This window comes from Eumetopias jubatus, unplaced genomic scaffold (assembly GCF_037043125.1).
Source record: "Eumetopias jubatus isolate StellerSeaLion01/CBP00866 unplaced genomic scaffold, mEumJub1_p1.0 scaffold_2, whole genome shotgun sequence".
In the NCBI taxonomy this organism is placed as follows: Eukaryota; Metazoa; Chordata; class Mammalia; order Carnivora; family Otariidae; genus Eumetopias; species Eumetopias jubatus.
In genome coordinates this window covers 72,095,300-72,117,075 of record NW_028274808.1, presented here as the reverse complement: position 1 = coordinate 72,117,075, position 21,776 = coordinate 72,095,300, and the positions used below count along the sequence as shown (strand labels likewise).

Below are 21,776 nucleotides of genomic sequence, written 5' to 3'. Positions count from 1 at the left end.
GAGGGAACGGGAGAGGGAGAAGCAGGCTTCCTGAGAAGCAGGGAGCCCGATGCGGGGCTCAATCCCAGGACCCTGGGATCATGACGGGAGATGAAGGCAGACGCTTAATGACTGAGCCAGCCAGGCTCCCCAATATATAAATCTTTAAAACAAAACAAAACAAAACAAAAAATAAATTCAGTTAAATTAAAATAAAATATCTTTAAATTTTCCACCAGTCTAAAGTTGTTATGATTGCAATGTTTAGGCAACTCTATTCTTTGTATGTGTTAACTCTTAAAGAATATTTTGTTGGATATATAATTTAAGGGAAACAGATTGGTTTGTTTCCTTTCTTCAGTCCTTAATTTTTTGTTTCATTATTTGCTAGTTTCCATGATTCTCTGGCTTTTTTTTTTTCCTTTTTTCTTTGAATTTCAGAAGTTTGGTAACTAAATGCTTAGGTGTGATTTTCTTTGTATTTATCATGCATGGGGATTTGCTGAACTTCTTGGATCTGTGAGTTAATGCTGTTATCAAATATGGACTATTCCCAGCCATTTCAAATATTTCTTCTTCCTGCATCCCCTCACCTTCCCCTCCACCCCGGGACTCTAAATACATGTATAGATTTCAGGTGCTCTTTTGTGTTTTTGTTTGTTTGTTTGTTTGTTTGTTTGTTGCTGTTTATTCTCTTTGTGATTCTGTTGGTGTTGTTTCTATTAACCTGACTTCAAGTTCACTGATCCCTTCCTCTGATGTTATCCAATTAAATGGAATTCTTTATTGCTTGTATTGTAGTTTTCATTTTTAGCATTTCCAATTGTTTCATTTTCTTTGCTTGCCATTTCTCAATGGATACTCTCTATTTACACATGCGCACATATATATTAAGCTCCAAGTGTGGAAGACTGAGTCAATATAAATTGTGGGGCATCACTGGGTTCTAATCTAACTTGCAGTGGTTAAAAGGTTCATAAACATTTAACCAGCTTTTGTTGACCCCTGCCTGGGGGAGATTCTGTCACCTTCCACCACTTCATCTGGGATGAAAATAGCCATGAGTCTCATCTCCCCCAATGCCTGTTATTTTTATTTATTTATTTATTTTGGAATCTATTTCATTTAGATTTCTTTGAGTTCTCCACTGAATTTTTTTTTTTAAACAACTTAGCCAATGTGTAACTTATGCAAAATCTCACGTATCTAAAATACACAGTTGGATATGATTTGATGGATGTATACACCTGTGAAACCACCACCATCATCAACATAAAAAAGATCCCCATCACCCCTTAAAAGTTTTCTTGTGTCTTTTTCCTGTCAATTCGCCACTCCTCCTTTGTTCCCCAGGCAATCATTGATCTGCTTTCTGTACTTACAGATTTGTTTGCAGTATCTAGATTTTATGGGAAAGCAATGTATTCTTGTATGTGTGGTCTCATTCACACAATTTGAGATTTATCTTCCTTGTTGCCTGTATATGCTGGTAATAGTCCTTTACATGTGTGGCTATACAACATCTCTTTTTATTTGTTCCCATGACCAGAGACATTTAAGTTATTTCCAGGTGTTGATTACTACCAAAAAATCCCCCAAAAACCAAAAAACAAAAAAACCTGCTGTGAACGTTTGCATTCAAGTCTTTGTCTGAAAACATGTTTACCTTTCTTTTGGGGTAAGTACTTAGAAATGGAATAACTGGCTGGTATGAGAAGGCATGTTTAACGTTTTAAGAAACCACCAAACTGTTTTACAAAGTGGTAGTTCCTTTGTACATTCCCACCAACAGCATATAAAAAATTCTAGTTATCCCACATCATCACTAAGTCTTGGCATTGTCAAACTTTTAAATTTTAGACATTTCAATGGGTTTTTGCCTCACAATTAGTATTATTGAACATAGGAAGAGATATTTATGGGCTAGTCATGTATTTTTTTAATGAAATATCTATTCAGGTCTTTTGCCCACTTTTAATTGAATTGTTTGCTTTCTTATTTAGCAGTAAAATTTATATATTCTGGATTTAATTACTTTGCTGTTATATGTGTGGCAAATGTTTTCTCCCAGTGTGTGACTTATTTTTCTGTTTATTTAATGGCATCTTTTGAAGAGTAAAAGATTTAAAATTTTGATGAAGTCTAATTTATTATTTTCTTTGATGTTTCATGATTTGTTTTTTCTCTTTGAACATCTTTGCTTCATACCAGGTCACAAAGATTTTCTCCTGTTTTCTTCTATAAGTATTATCATTTTAACATCTATATTTATGACTGTGATCCATATAGAATTAATTTTTGTATGTGGTATGGAATATGGATCAATGTTCATTTTTTTTCCATATGCATATCCAGTTGTTCCAACATCACTTATTGAAAAAACTTTTTTTTTTTCCCTCACTGAATTGCCTTGATATGTTGGTTGTATAATTGAACACACAAATCTGGATCTGTTTTGGGGCTCGTTAGTCCATTGATCTCTATGTTACTCCTTTCAAACCAGTATCACATTCTTTTGATTACTTTAGTTTTATAATAATTTTTAAATAAGGTATATATATCTTTCAATGTTATTTTTCTTCTTTAGTATTGACTTAGCCATTCTATGTCTTCCATTAAATCTTAGTATCATTTTTTCAATATCTCCTAAAAATGATAACTGGGATTTTAATTGGGTTTGCTTTGAATTTATAGACTATTTAGGAAAAATTGGTACATTAACAATATTAAGCATGATACACTTCTGCATTTCTTTGGCCTTCCTTATTTTATCTTACTGGTATTTGTAGTTTTCAGTATAGAGGTCTTGAAAACCTTTGGTTAGATTTATTCCTAAGTATTTCATATTTATTGATATTATTATATATGGATTTTAAAAAAATATTATTACCCAGCTGTTTACTCTTAGTACAGAAATTACAACAGATTTTTGTAGATTAGCACACATATATACATAGTTGTATTTTCAACCTTGCTAAATTCACATCTTAGTTCTAGCTGTTACAGGCAGGTTTCACTTTATTGTGCTTCACAGATACTGTGTTTTTCCAAATTGAAAGTTTGTTGGAACCCCAAATCCAGCAAGTCACCTAGGGCCATTTTTCCAACAGCATTTGCTCACTTTGTGTCTTGATGTCATATTTTGGAATGATCATGGTATTCCAAAGTTTTTCATTTGTTATGGTGATCTGTGATCAATGATTGCAACTCACTGAAAGCTCAGATGAAGGTTAGCATTTTTTAGCAATAGAGTGCTTTTCAGGGGCGCCTGGATAGCTGAATCGGTTAGGCTGCCAACTCTTGATTTCGGCTCTGGTCATGATCTTGGGGTGGTGGGATCAGACCCTGTGTCTGGGGGCTCTGCGCTCAGCAGGGAGTCTGCTTGGGATTCTCTCTCTCCCTCTCCTCCCGCCCCTCCTTGCTCCCGCCCCCACCCTCTCGCTCTCTCTCTAAAATAAATAAATCTTTTTTAAAGAATAAAGTACTTTTCAATTAAGGTATGCACATTTTTTTAGACATAATGTTATTATACACTTAATAGATTGTAGTATGGTATAAACATAACTTTTATTTGCACTGGGAAACCTAAAATTCACTTGACTCACTTTATTACAATTTTGCTTTATTGCCATTGTTTGGAACTAAACTTGCAATATCTCTGAGATATGCTTATATTTGGTAGATCCCTCGGGAATTCCTGCATGAACAATTATATATACATACAACAAACAGGGATAGTTTCACTTCTCTCTTTCTAATCTTTGTGTCTTTTATTTCTCTTTCTTACTGCAATGATTAGGATCTAACTTCAATGCAATTGATGAGGTGTGGTGGCATCTTTGCCTTATTTCTGATCATAGTAGGAAGTGGTAAGTCTTTAATTTTGGGTATGACTTTTACTGTAGTTTATATAGATGTCCTCTGATAGATTTTTAAAACTATGATTATGTAGTTTGTCTAGCTAGTTCTCATTCTTGGGATTGGAGTAGGAGTCTTTTGTGATTTTCTATAATCTAATCAGAAGTGAAGACTCTGTACTTTGACTTTAAGCTAACTTGATACAGATGTGGTTAAGTATTTCTGTTTATAGAAAACTACCAGTATACATAAATAAAGAACAAGAGATTTCCCATTCTCAAAATCCTTCCTTCAAACTTGCTGTTTCTCAGTGTAATCTGTAATCAATCACACTGTAGTATTTCCTCACCATAACTCCTTGTTTCCTTTCACTTTTACTCTACTATTCTTACTGAAATTTGTCTCATAAAAGCTATAAATGTCTTTCTAATGTAAAAATCAGATGATATTTTCTCAGTTCTCCTGCTATGGACTGAATTGTGTCCCCATCCAAATTCATGTGTTGAAGCTCTAAAAATCCCCAATGCATTTGGAGGCGGGGGGCCTTTGGGAGATAATTGGGTATAAGATGAGGTCATGAAGGTGAGACCATCATGATGGGATTAGTGCCCTTATAAGAAAAGACAGCAGAGAACTTGCTCTTTCTCTCTCTCCTTGCACCGTGTTAGGATACAGTGAGAAAGTAGCCATCCACAAGCCAGGAAGAGAGCTTTTACCAAATCCAACCATGTTGGCACCTGATCTGGAACTTTCAGCTTCTAGAACTGTGGAAAATGAATGTTGACGGTTTAAGCCACCCAGTCTATGGTATTTTGTTAACATCGGACTGAGCTGACTAATAGACCCCCCTTACCCTTTTCAGACTTGCAAAATACACTTCTTTTTGAACATGTGTCTTCTTGTTTCCATTCTCATCATAGTTTTCTGATTGCTGCTTCTCCATCTTAGTCATAACAATCCTTCTCCAACTCTTATATATGAATATTCCCCCAGAGTAAAGAATTTGGCTGTTTTCTCTCTCTACTTGCAGCCTTTTGACATTAAACAGTTTGAATTAAAGTCGACTTTAAGAGCTTCCTCAGTGTGGAGGACCACACACTCATGTCTCTAATGCTTAATTAAAAATTCCAATTTTCAAATGTATCTCTACCTAGATGTCCTGCTAATTGTTCAAGATCCATGTGTACAGAACAGAATTCAATATCCCTTCTCTCAAGCCTACTTGTGTTACCTCTTTCTGTTAATGGTACCATTATCTTTCCAGACAAACCTCAAAGTCATCTTGTTCCTCAGATCTAGTCATTTGCCACGTGATGTCAACTTTAATTTTATAATATCTCTAGCACCCATCCTTTCCTGCCCCTTCCCACAGCTTCCTTCACTCCCCGCATTCGCTTCCACTGTTCTCCCTCTTTGGCATGAGTTTTTGCTGATGACTTTATGGCCAAACCTTAGTCATTTTCAAAACTAAGCTCAAATTGCGTGCCTTCCAAGAAGCTATCCCTGATCACCTTTTTGCTGCCACTACCTTAAAGCAATGTTTCTTATAAACATCATTAACTTTCTGTCTCTACCTATCCTCCACTTTTTATTATAGCTATTTACAAAAATATATATCACCCATACTAGACTTTGAAGAAAATTAAAGAAAGGAATACTTTTATCTTTTTCAGAAACTCAGTAAATATTGATTGAATTATAAGTTCATTTATTAATAACTCATTATAAAACTTGTTTTCAAGAAGCAACACATTTTGTAAGCTCCAATTTAGCCTCATTTTACTTCTATTTTATACCTTTTTGACTGTTTTGTCTTTTATACTAGTTATAATAATGGCCTAATATTAGTGTATTTTTTTGACATTAGCTCATATTTATTGAATACCAAATAATATATGATGCTGTGCTCAGTGCTTCTGACAAAGAAATGAACTGTAGGAAACATGTATGGTTTTTCACTTAGCTAATTTCACAGAGAAGTGGAAAAAGACAATAGGTGACTACCTAAGCCTTGTTGGCTTCTTTGTCACACTTTAGTAAACTTCATAAATTTTTATCTATAACAAGATTTCTCCTTTCCAAAAAAGGTAAACAATAAGTAAGAAAAGAGAAAAGGGAAGAAATAATAAAAAAATAGATAACATGGTAAATACAGAATAAAATGTAAAAGGAAAATATATAGGAAAACATTTGGAACACTTTTCTTCTCAAACTGTATGCCATTTATATATATATATATATATATATATATATATAATACAAATACATTGTATTGTATAATACAAATACATATATATGTATTTGTGTCTGCACATACACAAGATCCAGTGAAAATAAAATGAAAAAATTGAGTGAATTTGATAATAAGGATTTAAGCTACCCTAACCCCTTCCATGTTTATAACAGATGAGTTCAAGCCAGTCGTTCTGTCATTTAATTACAGCATAAAGTAACTCATTGGAGGGACACCTGGGTGGCTTAATCCGTTAAGCGCCTGCCTTCTGCTCAGGTCATGATCCCCGGATCCTAGGATCAAGTTCCACATGGGGCTCCTTGCTCATCAGGGAGCCTACTTCCCCTCTGCCTGCCATTCCCCGTGCTCCCTGCCCAGCTTGTGCTCTCTCTCTCTCTCTCTCTGACAAATAAATAAAATATTTAAAAAAAACACTCATTGGAAGTCCAAAATTGAATAAATTGCGATCTACATTGGCTAGTTAGATTAAGTCTGGAAACATACCTACTTTCTTTTTATTTTCTTTTAAAGATTTTGGGGTGCCTCAGTGGCTCAGTCGGTTAAGCGTCTGCCTTCGGCTTAGGTCATGATCCCAGGGTCCTGGGATTGAGCTCCACATCAGGCTTCATGCTCTGCCAAAAGCTTGCTTCTCCCTCTCCCTCTGCCCCTCCCCCCCACCCCATCCCCCGCTCGTGCTCATGCTCTCTCTCTTTTGCTCTCTCTCTATCTCAAATAAATAAATAAAATCTTTAAACAAAAAACAATTTTATTTTTTAATTTATTTTAGAGAGGGAGAGCACTGGGTGGGGGGAGAATCTCAAGCAGACTCCATGCTGAGCCCTGAGCCAAAGTGGGGCTCGATATGATAACCCTGAGATCACAACCTGACCTGAAAATAAGAGTTGGATGCTCAACTGACTGAGCCACCCAGACGCCCCCATACCTACTTTCAATTAAGTGGCAAAGGTTGGATCATGAGTAAGGTTATTTAGAAAATATTTTTAGAGAATTGAAAAAGGACTAAAGAAAGCTTCTTGAGAAACTGCAAAATGTGATGAGAAAATCATGAAAAGGAGTCTGGGGAAATATTGTAGAAACTACAGACAGCCAAAGCAGTCTGATGGCATGTATTAATATTAATTCATTAATATTATTAATAATGATGTATGGATGAAATGTAAGCCTCTGATTAGACTAAGCTAAAGTATTTTTTTTTTAAGCTGAAGTATTTTTAACTCAAATTATTAAGGGGGGGGGGGCGCCTGGGTGGCTCAGTCGTTAAGCGCCTGCCTTCGGCTCAGGTCATAATCCCAGGGTCCTGGGATCGAGCCCCGCATCGGGCTCCATGCTCAGCCGGGAGCCTGCTTCTCCCTCTCCTCCTGCCCCCTGCTTGTGCTTCCTCTCTAGCTGTCTCTCTCTCTGTGTCAAGTAAATAAATAAAATCTTAAAAAAATATATTAAGGGTGGAACTTGAACTAAAATTATCGTTAAAGAGGGGCTCCTGGGTGGCTCAGTTGGTTAAGTGCCTGCCTTCGGCTCAGGTCATGATCCCAGGGTACTGGGATCGAGCCCTGCATCAGGTTCCCTGCTCAGCCGGGAGCCTGCTTCTCCCTCTCCTGCTGCCCCCGCTTGTGTTCCCTCTCTAGCTGTCTCTCTCTGTGTGTCAAATAAATAAATAAAATCTTTAAAAAAATTATTAAGGGTGGAACTTGAACTAAAATTGTCATTAAAAAGGGGCTCCTGGGTGGCTCAGTTGGTTAAGCGGCTACCTTTGGCTCAGGTCATGATCCTAGGGTCCTGGAATTGAGTGCAGAATCGGGCTCCCTGATCAGCGGGGACCCTGCTTATCTCTCTCCTCTGCTGTTCCCCCTGCTTGTACTCTCTCTCTCAGATAAATAAATAAAATCTTTTTAAAAATACTGTTAAAAATAAATAAAAATAAATGAAAAATAAAATTACTAAGTGTTAAATTTTTCTCAAAGCCGTCCCTGCAGTTGTTGGAGAACCACAAAAGGAGGAGAGCTTTTCTGCGTTTCGGGTGAAGGGGTGATCAGAGTATAGTTGATCCGTGAACAATGTGGGGGTTAGGGACACTGACCCTTGCACAGTTGAAAATCCACACGACTTCTGACCCCCAAAACTTAGCTACTAAGAGCATACTGTTGACCTGAAGCCTTAGCAATAAAGTAAACAGTCAATTAACACATAGTTTGTGTGTCACATGTATTATATACTGTATTTTTACAATAAGTTAGAGGAAAGAAAATGTTATTAAGAAAATCATAAGGAAAATACATGGACAGTACTGTACCGTATATATTGAGAAACAAATCTGTGTACAAGTGGACCAGTGCAGTTCAAATTCATGTTTTTCAAAGTTCAGCTGTATATTGGAGTAAATTCTGGGCTTCTTGTGGTCCATCTGCCTGAGTTCCCAACTGACTCATATAGCTCAGTAACTTTGAGATTTGGGCCAAGTCATTGAAATCTGACTTCTATTCTGCCATCTTCAAGTAGGAGGGGTTACAATACATAGTCTCTAACATGTTTTCTAGTTCAAAACTTCTGTTATGCAAATGCCTATTACTTTATGTTCACTTTTATGTAGGAGATACTGAAATGGAGAAGAAAACTTGCTTAGGGTTTACTATGAACAGGAAGGCTTCTTTTAACTTTTCCCATTTTGAATAAATTAGATATAAAAAGGCATTAAAATAATATAGTTGTGGTTTTGGATTTAATGGGAAAGAACTGGGCCTTTCTCAACATGTTACTTTGTGAGTATCCAAATATGTACCTGCAAAAGACACATACAGAAGGCAAAATTTACTTCTGGTAATGATTTCTTTTAATTTAATCATTATGTAAAAGTTCAGAAAGAATGGAATTTGTGCTGGACCCTGCTGCATTTCTTTTGCTGGTCTGGTTCCCGCATGAGTATCAAGGATCTGTATCCCACTGTTGGTGACGGAAGGTCATTTTCTGTCTCATGAATCAGAAGAGCTCTGCTGTTGAACTGAGAACCCAAGAAGACCCCTGACTACCCATGATGTCCCCAGGAGCTTCCAGAGAAACATCTTTTCTGGGGTCTCCAGGGTGGGATTTTTGGGTGAATTGTAAATTGTAGAAGAGGGAGGTCTTTTTCAAACACAACCTTTACATACCTTCTCCAGGTGTGTTACCCACCTAGCACCTTCACATGTTCACCATCCCAGAAGCTCTCCAAAACCCCTCTGGTTAGGATTTTTTATGGAGGCTTCATGAGCTAGGCATGATTGATGAGATCATTGACTGTTAGTGATTAACTCTACCTTCAGACTCTCTGCTCTCCAGAGCCCAGGAAAGGAGAGAGAATTCCAGCCCTCTAATCACATGGTTGGTTCCCCTGGCAACCAGGCCCCATCCTGAAGCTATCCAGGAGCCTTATCACTTTGGAGATTCCTTGGGTTTCAGCAGTTGTGTGCCAGGAAACAGCAGGCAGAAGCCAAATATATATTTCTTATTCTGTCACAGCATGGCTGTGTTCCAATGAAACTTTATTTATGGACACTGCAATTTGAATCTCATATAGTGTACGTGTATCAGGAAGTATTCTCTGGGCTTATTCAACCACTTAGTAACATAAAGACCATCTTAGCTCTAGGGCAGAACAAGAACAGGCAGCAGGTTGGATTTCACCATTGTTTGCCAACCCCTGCTTTAAAAGGCCCCAAGAAGGGCGTCTGGGCGGCTCAGTCAGTTGAGCATCTGACTCTTGATTTCAGCTCAGGTCATGATCTCAGGGTCGTGAGTTTGAACCCCTCCTGCCCCATCGGGCTCCACGTTGGCATGGAGTCTGTCTGTTTGAGATTCTCTCTGCCCACCCTGCCACCCCGCCCACTCTCACACACTTTCTTTCTCTTTAAAAAGCCGGGGTGGGGGGAGGTTTCCTGAAAGTCTAATGTTTTCCTGAGTGTGGGGTTTAGCTTTATCTGGCCTTCCTAGTCCTGGCCCAATGTAGGCATTGCCTTCACTGCTTATGCCTCTACTATTGATATATTTGTTCCTGTTCTTGTTTTTTCTCTTTGTTGAGAGAAGGTGCTTGTTAAGTCTTAAAGTTTTCATGGCTTTATAGTTTGAAGCCCTTTCTCTCAAAGATCTTGAGAAAAGTTTCAAGGGCTGGGTTAGAAGACTCACGAGGGTCATTATTGTGTCTTCTTCCAGAATCTCCTTTCCAAATATGACAGGTTAAAGCCCAGATAATTCTATTTTCCTCTCCCAGAGGGTGAATTCTGTGCTCGTCCAGTCACCCTTTTCTTCCCATCAAAGATGAGGTCACTTTGATATTTCCTCATTGTTAAAATGTTACTTCAAATGCTCTACAGGTGTGACAGTCTAACCAGAACCCACTTTATTCTTGTTAGAAATCTCGGCATGTCCTATTTTAATCAGACTCTGGGTGACTTAATTTGATTTCACAAATATCCTAAAATTAACATGCTAATTAATCTCTCCCTACCCATCTCTTAAACCTTTCCACCAAATAAGTGCACACTGAGAAGTTAAGTACATAAAAGGGTTAACACTGAATCAATATTGAGAACAGTTAGCTTATGAAAGCAGTAATTGAAGGCAAGATTGTTTGTATAACAATACAAATCATTTGTCAACCTAGCATTCTAGGAAAAGAAAATCAGATACCACAGAATTTCTATTTCAGTTACAGGTTTATTTTATTTAAAAAATTTTCCACATTGGGAATAATGTGGCTTTACAGAAAATAATATGTACTTCAGTGATGTAAGGCTTGCTTGATTTATATCACAGGCTTGGTTTCATGAGTGGAAAAAGATTTAAAATCTAACATAGTCCATCAATTTTTATTCTAATATTTTATTAAAGAAATTTGGCATGCAACTTATTAGCTAACGGAATTATATAAGATAAAACCAAATTAGAATCTTACTCTTCTGGGTAATGCTGTAAACTCTATTATTTTGTAATCCAATAAAAGAAACCCTAGTTACTGACATAGGTATTATTTTCTTGGTATGCATTAACGTTCTTCAAGTGGAAAATGTTTTCCAAATTTGTAGAGTACCAAGCACCTGCTATATATTAGAGTTCCCTTCAACTGGCTTTGAAAGGAAATAGGAAAGATGTCACAGGTATAAGACATGACTTGATCTTTCTGAGGAAATAGAATAAATTTGTCAGTCTTTTATTTAGTGACCTCTTTTAGCATGATTCTCTTGTACAGTGCTTTTGCAGAGATTTTTTTCTAATCCTTCATACATCCCTGTTTCATCATCATTTTATCATTTTAGAGATGAGGTAACAGAAACTCAGTGAAATTAAGAAACCTGTCCAGTGTTGCACTACTGCTAAGTAGGAATTGTGATAGTCAACATTAATCATTACATGTTGGGCAGGAGGTACTTTTCTAAGTGCTTTACATTTATCAATTTGTTTACTTTCATAACACATTTATGAGACAGTTGCTCTTAGCATCTCTGTTTTCCAGATGGAGAAAGCGGAGGTGGAAGTTAAGAACTTAACCAAGGTCACAGAGCTGGTAGATGGTAGAAGCAAGAAGCAGACACAGACTCTCTGGTCCCAGAGCCTGAGCTCGGTCATTCTATACTAACTGTATTACCTCAGGGCACAACTGTGCATGGCCCCAACATTTGTGTGAACTGATCTCTCCAAGCATGAAGTCTTTCTCATACTAATCATCTTCAGAGATATAGATATAAATACATAATCTCAGACACTTAAAAAAGTCATCATTGCACAAGAGGGCAAATAAGTATGTATGTGTATGTACGCATGTATATGAAATCCAAGATGTGTTTCCAGGTCTTCCTGATTGGCCAAAGTTAAAAAGAAAAGAAAATGGAGAAGTTCTGATGTTAGATGGTCATTAGTTTTATCTTGCCACTTAACTGAAATGTATCAATCAGCCCAATTGTTTAATCATCACGGACTTGTTTTCATTTTAAAAGGTTCATCGGGCTGTATTACCTATATCATAATGGACTCTGTAGACTCTTCAAGAATGTGACCTTATTGAGTGTTTTTTCTAGGTAGTTAAGTCAGCTTTTTGCCTTACTTGCGAATTTAAACCAAACATTGTTGAGAGTACAGGCATTTCTAAAACAACACCATATATGCGTTCCTGAAAAACCTCATATGCTGCAAAACTGCACTAAAAATAAAAGGACTTGTGGAAAGAAAATGTGTTAGGGTGAAACCAGTCAGCATGATGAACACCAACAAAAGCAATAACAATCATAAAAGCTATACCAGCTTAGGTAAAAAGACTGGTTGCGTGCATCTAAGGAATTCTAAGGAATAGTGCACTACTGCAATTAACGATGGGCCTAACATCAGGGGAAAAGGTGAAAGTAGTTTGATGGGAAGGAACTATGAGGAAGTTCTGAGCCTGCTGAGCTATGGAGCTGAGGAAGAAAATACAGGAAAAAGGTAGTAAGTACTTCCAAGACGGGACGTGAGGTCAGCTGAGCTGGGAGGAAGAACGTGCGGTGGTTAGAGATCCAGCATAACTGCTACTTTATACAGACATTATTCCCCTCTTTATGACTGCATATGAGCCAGTTCACATCACAGAAATACGCAGGATTTATCTGAAAATAGATAAAAACAAAATGGCTTTTCATGGTGTAAAAAGGAATTCCATTTCTCATGTAACTCCTTTCATGCTAATTGTCATATGTTCAGTAAATATATTTTTAAATGACTAAGTCTCTAAGGAACTATTTTAGTAATAAAACAATGATGGGAATCACAGAAATAGCTGTAGGAAATTGTTTTATATATTTCAGGAGCAAAATATTGAAATATTTATCTGATTTCCTTATGACCTACGTGACTTACTGTAAGTGATAATGATATTTAATTTGAAGACATACTAACTGTATGTATTCAAATTTCAGTGATAGTCACACTAGAAAGTCTTAAACATAGAGATTTAGGATTTATAGTCCCAAAGGTTTTGCTCTTTAGTTATAAAACATTCTGTAAACATTTTGATATAAAAGCTGAGAATCGCATAAAACATTCTATAAACATTTTGATATAAAAACTGAGAAACCTCAGAGTTAAAAGCTCCCTACTATAGACTATATTAAACTCTGCTATTACTTCAAAGATGTCAGAGAATTGCTCCCAAGTCTAATGAAAAAAGATTGTGAATCATACCCACCTTATTTTTGATAGAGAATTAATACAGTTTGGGGGCACCTGGGAGGCTCAGTCGATTAAGCGTCTGACTCTTAATTTTGGCTCTGGTCGTGATCACAGGGTCCTGAGATTGAGCCCCATGTGGGTCTCTGTGCTCAGGGGAGTCCGCTTCTCTCCCTCTCTCTGCCCGTGCCCTCACACTTTCTCTCTCTCAAATAAATAAATCATAAAAAAAAGAAAATACAGTTTGTTAAACTAGAATTATCAGTATTAAATAAAATTATTGTCATAATTATTATTAAACATAAGTTGTATGGATGCTGTAGCTTTGGTGAGTTGCCATCAGGCGAGGGGGAATTTCTGGCATTTTGGTCCTTAGAACTGAGGTTGCCATTGCCCTTAGAGTTGAGTTCTTTGTTTTGGGAAGGTTGACTGTATGGGCTCTCCAGTTACAAAAATTCAAAGTAAGTACCCTACACTCTTCTTAAAGATAGCTGGAAACACCTTACACTTGCACACGGATGCAGTCTTGGAACGTGAATGCTCTGTTCTGTAACATAAACTGGAGTCAGCTTTCCCACATCTGGGCTTTTGAAGAAGGAGAAATTACTTTCCAAAAGGAGATTTTAGCAAGAGAGTTGGAGCACACTGACTCCCACAAGGTGTTATGTAATAGTGAAAAGCCAAATTCTGGGCTCATTTATGATTGAATAACCAAAGTCATGGGAAATGGATCATGGACCCTTTTGATTGCTCTCCATGGGCTCTAGAGTCTTTTCTTCACTGTGGTATGGAGAAGTAAAGTCAGAGGAATATGTCTTCACTGTCCTTCAGCCCCCATATCCAGTCAATAGCTAAGGGCTGTAGATCTCTACTTGAAATACTCTGGAATTGATCCACTCTTTCATGCTAAGGTCATTATTTTAGTCCAACCCAGATCAGCCACCTGTCCAACTCTAACACATTTCTTATTCTCCATTCCAAATAATCCTTTAAAAGTACAATCTAACCTATTCATATTCTTACATCTTAGTCTTTCAGGTGATTGCTCATAGAATAGTTTTTCTTTGTTTAACAAGGTTTAGAGAGCCCTCCACAATCTTGACCTCTGCCTGTCTCAGCTCCCTCCACCATCACCTTGCTCTCCCTGACCCCATGCTCTAGCCATGCTGGAATTATTTCAGTTCCTTAGAACATAGCTAGGTCTGTCTTGGCGCCCAAGCATGTTGTTCTGTTTGGAACTCTCTTGACCTGGTGCAGGGTCACAACTACGCTCAGATGTCTCTTCCTCTGGGACTGGGTTTGGATCCCTCATTTGCACTCTGAGAGCACTCACTTGCCCTTCTCCTTTATGTAGCATGGATCACACGTGGAACTGATATGTCGGAAATAGTTCTCCTGCCAGATTGTGAACTCCAAGAGGGCAGGCGATGTCCTTTTTTCACTTCTCTGTCCCTGTGCCTGGAAGAAGGCCTGAGACATAGTATAGGCCACTGCAAATACCTGTTGAACAGAATGAAAAGTGAATGACTTAGAAGTATCAAAGAATTTGTGGGAGTAGAGATTATGAAAAAGAAAAGGCAAATGGCACTCGAGAATTCATCAACTATGTTAAAAGCCAAAAGGTTCATAAGCTTTAACTTTTCAGCGGTTATCGTGTCAGGGTGTCAGTAACTCAGTGGAAGCAAAAGCCAGGGAATGGTAGACTTAGGAATAAATTATTTTTTAAGGAAGTGAACACAGCACCTAAGGCCTGATCTTCCAAGAAGTGTGACCATAAGGGGGAACAGGGATGAGATGAAAGAGTCTGACATTGGCTTGCTTTTTTTTTTTTTTTTTAGACTTAGTACTGGAGTGACTTGGACATTCTTACCGGTTTTTCTAGTACTTTGTCCTGCTTTCCTGATAGATCACAGGGGAAAGTTCTACAAATATTTCCCATTGAAAAATGAAAAGAAACATATTATGAAAGGCTGATTTATGGAGTTTTATTAGTTTTTTGTTTGTTTGTTTTTGAAGAAGAAAGACTTTTTAGATTTCTGGTCTACCTGAAAATTAAGCTTGACACCGTTTATGAAAATGGTGATGAGTCTTTGCTGCTCTATGCAAACTTTATCCTCACTAAGGCACTTTTTTTTTTTTTATTTGAGAGAGAGAGAATGAGAGACAGAGAGCACGAGAGGGAAGAGGATCAGAGGGAGAAGCAGGCTCCCATGGAGCAGGGAGCCCGATGTGGGACTCGATCCCGGGACTCCAGGATCATGACCTGAGCCGAAGGCAGTTGCTCAACCAACTGAGCCACCCAGGCGCCCCTCACTAAGGCACTTTTTGTTTCTAAGTTCTCCTCTCCTTTCAGCTACTCTTAAAAATTTCGACTTTGGAATTTGAACTTAAAACACATCTCTTTAACCACAGATTTTGGCATGGCTAGGTGCTAGGTCTGAAATTGGACATTGGCTATAACTATTTGCTTTTACTATAGAGACTTAGTTCTTAGGCTCCTCCCACCACCCCAATTTCTAGTTTGAAATCTGCTCTTTAAGACCTGCTGTCGTAAAAGAGGTTTTCTGTGTCGAAGTCCTTATGGGGTGTTTTCTCTCAGATCTTTGTATAAGTAGAAAACAAGATTTTGTGTGTAACTCTAGAGTTGAAATGATGGACAGCCCCCTTACCTGAACAATCACGCATCCTGGTTATTAATATGAGGCCAATAGCTGGGTCATTATTCTCACCATAGCAGAGTTAATCACTTACTAGTAAAAGGCAGAGAGCATTCAATACATTTGAAGGCTGTTTAATCATCAACCTTGGGGATGGCAAATACCTCTCCGAGTTTCTGAGAACATATATCCCACTGCTTGCCAAGGCCTTGTCACCAAGTTTATTACTTTAATTAATTTGTTTTCCCCTTACCATGTTACTCTCATTTCTACAACCAGCTATGTACTGAGTTCAGCCACTGACCAAACCATTTCCAAAGTCACTGCTAATGTTACACATGAAAATCATCACTCGTTTAGTTGAAGAATGTATTCTGTATTCCTAGCAGGCAAACACAAGACAAACATAGGTTTCCAAGGTATCAGCACTCAGTACATCTGTTTCATAATGTAATTTCATCGGTTGAGCAGATGAAGAATGCTAATTAGCTTGTTTATACATATGTGATTTAATGAGACTAAACACTCAACTTAAAGAAAGCACAACTTGTTTCCTGTTGCTGTTTTTACTTAATAAAAAAACAGTGTTAGACACATTTTCTGGAAATTATAGTGCTGTGCAATATAGGAGAAGAAAGAATTCCAAGGTTGACTGGTCGGTTTTATTCTTCTGCAGCGAGATTGAATAGGAGGCTGAGAATCAAAATATTGGGTTTGGGGACAAGGGTTGAAATCCAACATTAATGAGAAGGTTAAACTTAGTGGGAGACTTTATCATAAACTGTATTATGTCAAACCCTTAAGTCCCAAACTAAAATTCTGATATGTACCAGAATAACTTATTTTAAGGAGCAGTTCTATACCTTCATCAGATCCAATCTAAAATTTATTTTTTTTGTTGCTTTCCTTTATTTTTTTTGAGTACTCTCTTCTTCCAGTTATTATAGTTATCTTTTGATATAACTGAAATCATGGCATTCAGTTAATATAGCTCTTTTTCCTGAAAATTAATATAAAATAATGGTATTATAATTTTTATAGTTATTTAATATTATCTACTATGCTGCCTTTTTTTACTTTCAAGTTGTACAAAACTGGATCCACGTAGGCTGCTATATTTTGCAGGTGGGGTGGGTAGAGATGAGGAAGTAACTCTGGTCCTATAGGCAGAATTCTGTTTGGATTAAAATGCTTCAGTTAACCTGCTCAGCTTTCTATAACCAGGGGTCTGCAAGCTATGGCTTGATCCAAATCGACAAGGGTGAATCTGAGGGCCAAATCCACAGCAAATTGTTTTTGCAAGTAAAGTTTTATTGGAACACATCCATACCATTCCTTTGTATATCAGCTGTGGTTGCTTTCATGCTGCAATGGCAGGAGTTAAGTCACTGATAGAAACCCACAAAGCTGAAATTATCTACTCTCTGGCCTTTTACAGAAAGGTCTACTGTCCACTGATCTAAAGCATGTATGAGAATGGAAGTTAGTGAATAGTAATAGTTACATTCAGATGCATTAAAGACTGAGTAACATATATTTTCTTAGAATTGAATCTTAAAATAAATGTGGTTGAGAGCCTGGGATTTCTAGGTCTTTCAGACTCCCAAGTAACCATTCCCTCTATCACCAAATTATCTTTGGATCACTCAGTAGCCTGCTGAGAGAACTCCCTATTCTATTCTGGAAGAAAATGTCTTCTGCTCGTGAATAGATAAGATCTTCCTTGTATCTTCTTGAAGATTCATAAATTACATGTGATCACAGATTTGGGGGAGGACTTTTAAGTAGAGAGTAGCAGCAACTTCTTGGTTTACTCCAGTGTCATCTAGATTCAGACCCAGAGGCCCCTGCAAATCCAATGGCATGATCTTAGAGATCAGGAGTTCTTTGAAAAAAAAATTATTTGTTTTTCATTTTGATGATATATTTTTTAAAGATTTATTTATTTGAGAGAGAGAGAATGAGAAATAGAGAACACGAGAGGGAAGAGGGTCAGAGGGAGAAGCAGACTCCGTGCTGAGCAGGGAGCCCGATGTGGGACTCGATCCAGGACTCCAGGATCATGACCTGAGCCGAAGGCAGTCGCTTAACCAACTGAGCCACCCAGGCGCCCCATTTTGATGATATTTTTAAATTATTTTGCTATTTATAGAAACAAGTATCTTCTTTTGCCGTAATCATTTCAATTAATCTTTTTTTCATCTGAAACTCAGTATTTCAGATCCAAAAACATGTACTTGAACATCACTACATATATATATTTTTTTCCTTTAAATATTGGGAGACACTGGTTTCTGCTATCCTGATTTTTCAGTAAGGGGAGCATAATGAGAATTAGTACTTAGCCCTAAGACATAGATTTATACTTGGCTTTTGTCATAAAACCATTAAGTTCCACTCTTGTGGAATCAAACTAGCCCAAATGGGCTATAAAAATGGAAATCAGTCATTTGTGGTAGGGACATTTGGGAGAAAATTATGCTCCATTCGAAAAATACTAAAACCAAGTATTTCACTAAGATACTAAAATGCACACATAGCAAATAAAGACCTTTACCAAATGGTTTATCCATTTTGGAACTGACATGTCCACCACAATTTTCTTCTTATTTGAAAGTGACATATGAATGTATGGTCTTTGCTTTTTTACACCTGTCTTTTTCTGTTTTCGTAAGTATACAAAATCACGTGTCTTTCTGTTCTGACTTTCTATTACCCATAGACACCCCAGTCACCAGTATCCTTGATCTGTTAGTGCCTTCCACTGGGCAGTCCCACATAAGAAGAACGGCTCACCCAGAGGTGCTCTGCTGCAGAGTGAGAGGCTACTAACACCATGTTCTGCACAAAGCTGAAGGATCTCAAGATCACAGGGGAGTGCCCTTTGTCCTTACTGGCACCTGGGCAGGTTCCCAAGGAGCCAGGGGAAGAGATAGCAGGAAGCTCAGAGAGTGGCAAAGCAACTCTGCCCATCTGTCAGGATGTCCCTGAGAAGAATGTACAAAGAAGTCTTCCTCAAAGAAAGACCAGTAGGAGCCGAGTCTATCTTCATACGTTAGCGGAGAGTATTTGCAAACTGATTTTTCCCGAGGTGAGTGCTTGCCCTTTTGAGATTTTACTGACATTTTGAAGATTGTAAAAGAATATCTTTTAAGGAAAATGTTAACCCTTGCTTTCTCACTTGCAAGGCTATAAGAAATGTGGACTATTTCCTGGAAACATATAAAAACACTTCTTGAAAGCTTTCATGTTCTTAAATTATGTTTAATCTTAATCAATGCTTAAGATCTTGAATTCTGTTCAACAAGAGCCTGCACTCTGATGAGCTTTATGACTTTGAGCAACTGCTTAGCCCCTCTTATCCTCAATTTCTTTATCTGTGGAATGGTAGTAATAACAGTACCTACTCTCTAGAGTTTTAATGAGCATGAAGGGACTTAATCCATGGCTCTTGCCATACCATAAGTGCCTGTTAGTTGTTAGCTATTATCTTAAAATTAAATTCCTTGAAGAATAACTTATCTTCTGCCCATTTTCTTCTAATTCCAAAGAGCATCGTATGTTCCCTGCCATTTGTTGAGGTGGGAAAATCTCCCTTTTCCTCCTCCAGCTCTGCGTCTGAAGTCTCTGCACAAGCCAGGCTTGACCTGTTTCCTTGAGTCAGAGTCATAGCCCCGTGCTTGCACATTAGCTCGGACACTTCTTGATCTAGCTCTCTGAGCTGCGTAGCCTCATGACCCTTCGAGATCTGGAGCACCTTCTGTTAATCCACCTATAAGAGAACTCTGGGGACAGGGCACGTACCTAATGAAGTCACATATCTTAGGAATAGAGGGATATGTGGAGAGCTTCTCTCCCCCTGCAGGGGGAGCAGCTGACGAGTCTTCGTGATGTCTTCTTCCCTCTGGCAGTGTTCACAGTTTTATATAAACTCAATCTGAGAGATTGGACATTGATCTAATCTGACTCCAGCTATAATAATCCACTGAACATTTTTAATTCACCCAACACCCACCCTTTCCTTTGTGCGGAGCACTGAAGAACCACAGACTGCTGACTTTTAAAAAACTTAAAGGAATTTCAGAGGTAATCTTGTTGCATTTCTAGGAAGGACTTAGCTAGGTTAAACGACTTGACTAAAGTCACACAGCTCCCGAAGGGCAGAGCATTACTCCTGTCAACAGTATGGCTAGAGTGACTAAGAAAAAAGGGACTAGCACTGAAGCTTGAAGATGGAGAAATTAGAATCAACAGAGAGTTGAGGGAACTTACTTCAAATACAGTATTAGCACAATAGGACTTTGGTTAATGGCCTTTGACATGGAAATATTTCATTATTCTCACTCCACCCCAGTTACTGGACAGCCAGCTTTGGCTGGGATGAGCGATGTCATACTTCACAGGGAGTTGGTTGGCATCATCGTCTGGGAAGTGGTTGGGACTCTCATTTCCAAGAACAGAGTGAGACACACAGAGATGAGCAGATGGTGAGGATGGGAAAGCTGGAGGGCTCCCATGCCTTCCCTGGGTCCTGTCATTACCATGTTGGCTTCGTTATTGTGTTGCATAAATTTTGAATTCCTGCCATTGAAGTCAGACACACATTGGAATCTCTTTTAAAAACATTCTGGGGTTGCCTGGGTGGCTCAGTCAGCTGGACATCTGCCTTTGGCTCGGGTCATGATCTCGGGGTCCTGGGATCGAGGCCTGCATTCGGCTCCCTGCTCAGTGGGAAACCTGCTTCTCCCTCTGCCTGCCATCCCCCCTGCTTGTGCGTGCTCTCTCTCAAATAAATAAAGTCTTCAAAAAATTTTTAAAAATATTAAAAACATTCTGAATACCAACTCTAAAGGATATTTTACCTTTTTTTCTTTTTCTTCATTTGGAATAATCTGTGTTTGTGAACCCGTAGGAATAAACATCAAAATTTGACGAGAGCGTCATGTAGCAAGGAAGGCAAAGCTGTAGGAACTCTAGGGGGTAAAAGAGGTACATTTGGCATTAATGACTAGAACTCTGACAACTGAGGCCATTTGCCTTATAACAGTACATGCTGGATGCATTTGGACTATGTAGTGATGAGTGCAGATCACTTCATCAACTGTCCAAACATCAGCATGTCTTTGATCAAATACAACTTTTTTTTTCACTGATTCTTTTTTATGTGGACAGATTTAATGCTTAGCCTAGTGTTTAGTTTCAATTCTATCAGCAACCCAAAGGAGAGACTCAGAACGACATTTGACAGCATTATAGTTCTTGTTTTAGATAATTAGATTTAACTCTGCAGTCATGGTGTTTTGGGTTGTTTTGGAGTTTTCTCGGCGGGGGAGGGGGCAAGTATCCTTAGAAGATTTAGAGTGGGGATATGTCATTCCCGAGTAATGGAATAGAAGGGCCTGAAAAGGTGTTATTGCTCATCCAATGCAAACTTTTCATTTCTGTTTTTCTCCAATAAATTCCAGATTTTTCCCCTAAGCTTTATATGCACTTTAAAACTAAAAATTCTTTCCATAACCATTTTATTAAAACAGAAGCTTGCTCTATTTTGCTTAACTCTGCTGCCTCACTTGACCAGTGGGAACTCTAAGAGGGATATAAATAGTTCTTAGGGAAAAAGGAATTTCCCAACTTGGAACATAACCAAATTTACTTTCCTCTGGGCAAACTACAGAAAGAATCAACAGTTATATATACACATATAGATACATATGGTTTTTATATGGAATGCAAAACATTGGCAGCCTTGCTAACCAATGCTCTACGTCCTACTTACCAACTAGTTAGAGAAAACAAGCTGTCAACAGAGATTAATAGATCGTCAAGTATTTATGAAGTACGGAGGCTTATATACAAATAACTTA

At 38.0% G+C, this 21,776-nt stretch overlaps 1 protein-coding gene across 4 annotated transcripts in view; it reads left to right on the top strand.

The window, feature by feature from the left end:
* Positions 1 to 21,776, top strand: part of GUCY1A1 (guanylate cyclase 1 soluble subunit alpha 1) — a 59,763-nt gene that overhangs the window by 12,652 nt on the left and 25,335 nt on the right. For all 4 annotated transcript variants that reach the window (XM_028104446.2, XM_028104444.2, XM_028104449.2 and 1 more), the window contains one exon: positions 18,635 to 19,003. In XM_028104446.2, coding sequence (XP_027960247.1) covers positions 18,749 to 19,003 — 255 coding nt within the window. In that variant the 5' untranslated portion in view covers positions 18,635 to 18,748. The remainder of the gene's footprint in view (positions 1 to 18,634; positions 19,004 to 21,776) is intronic.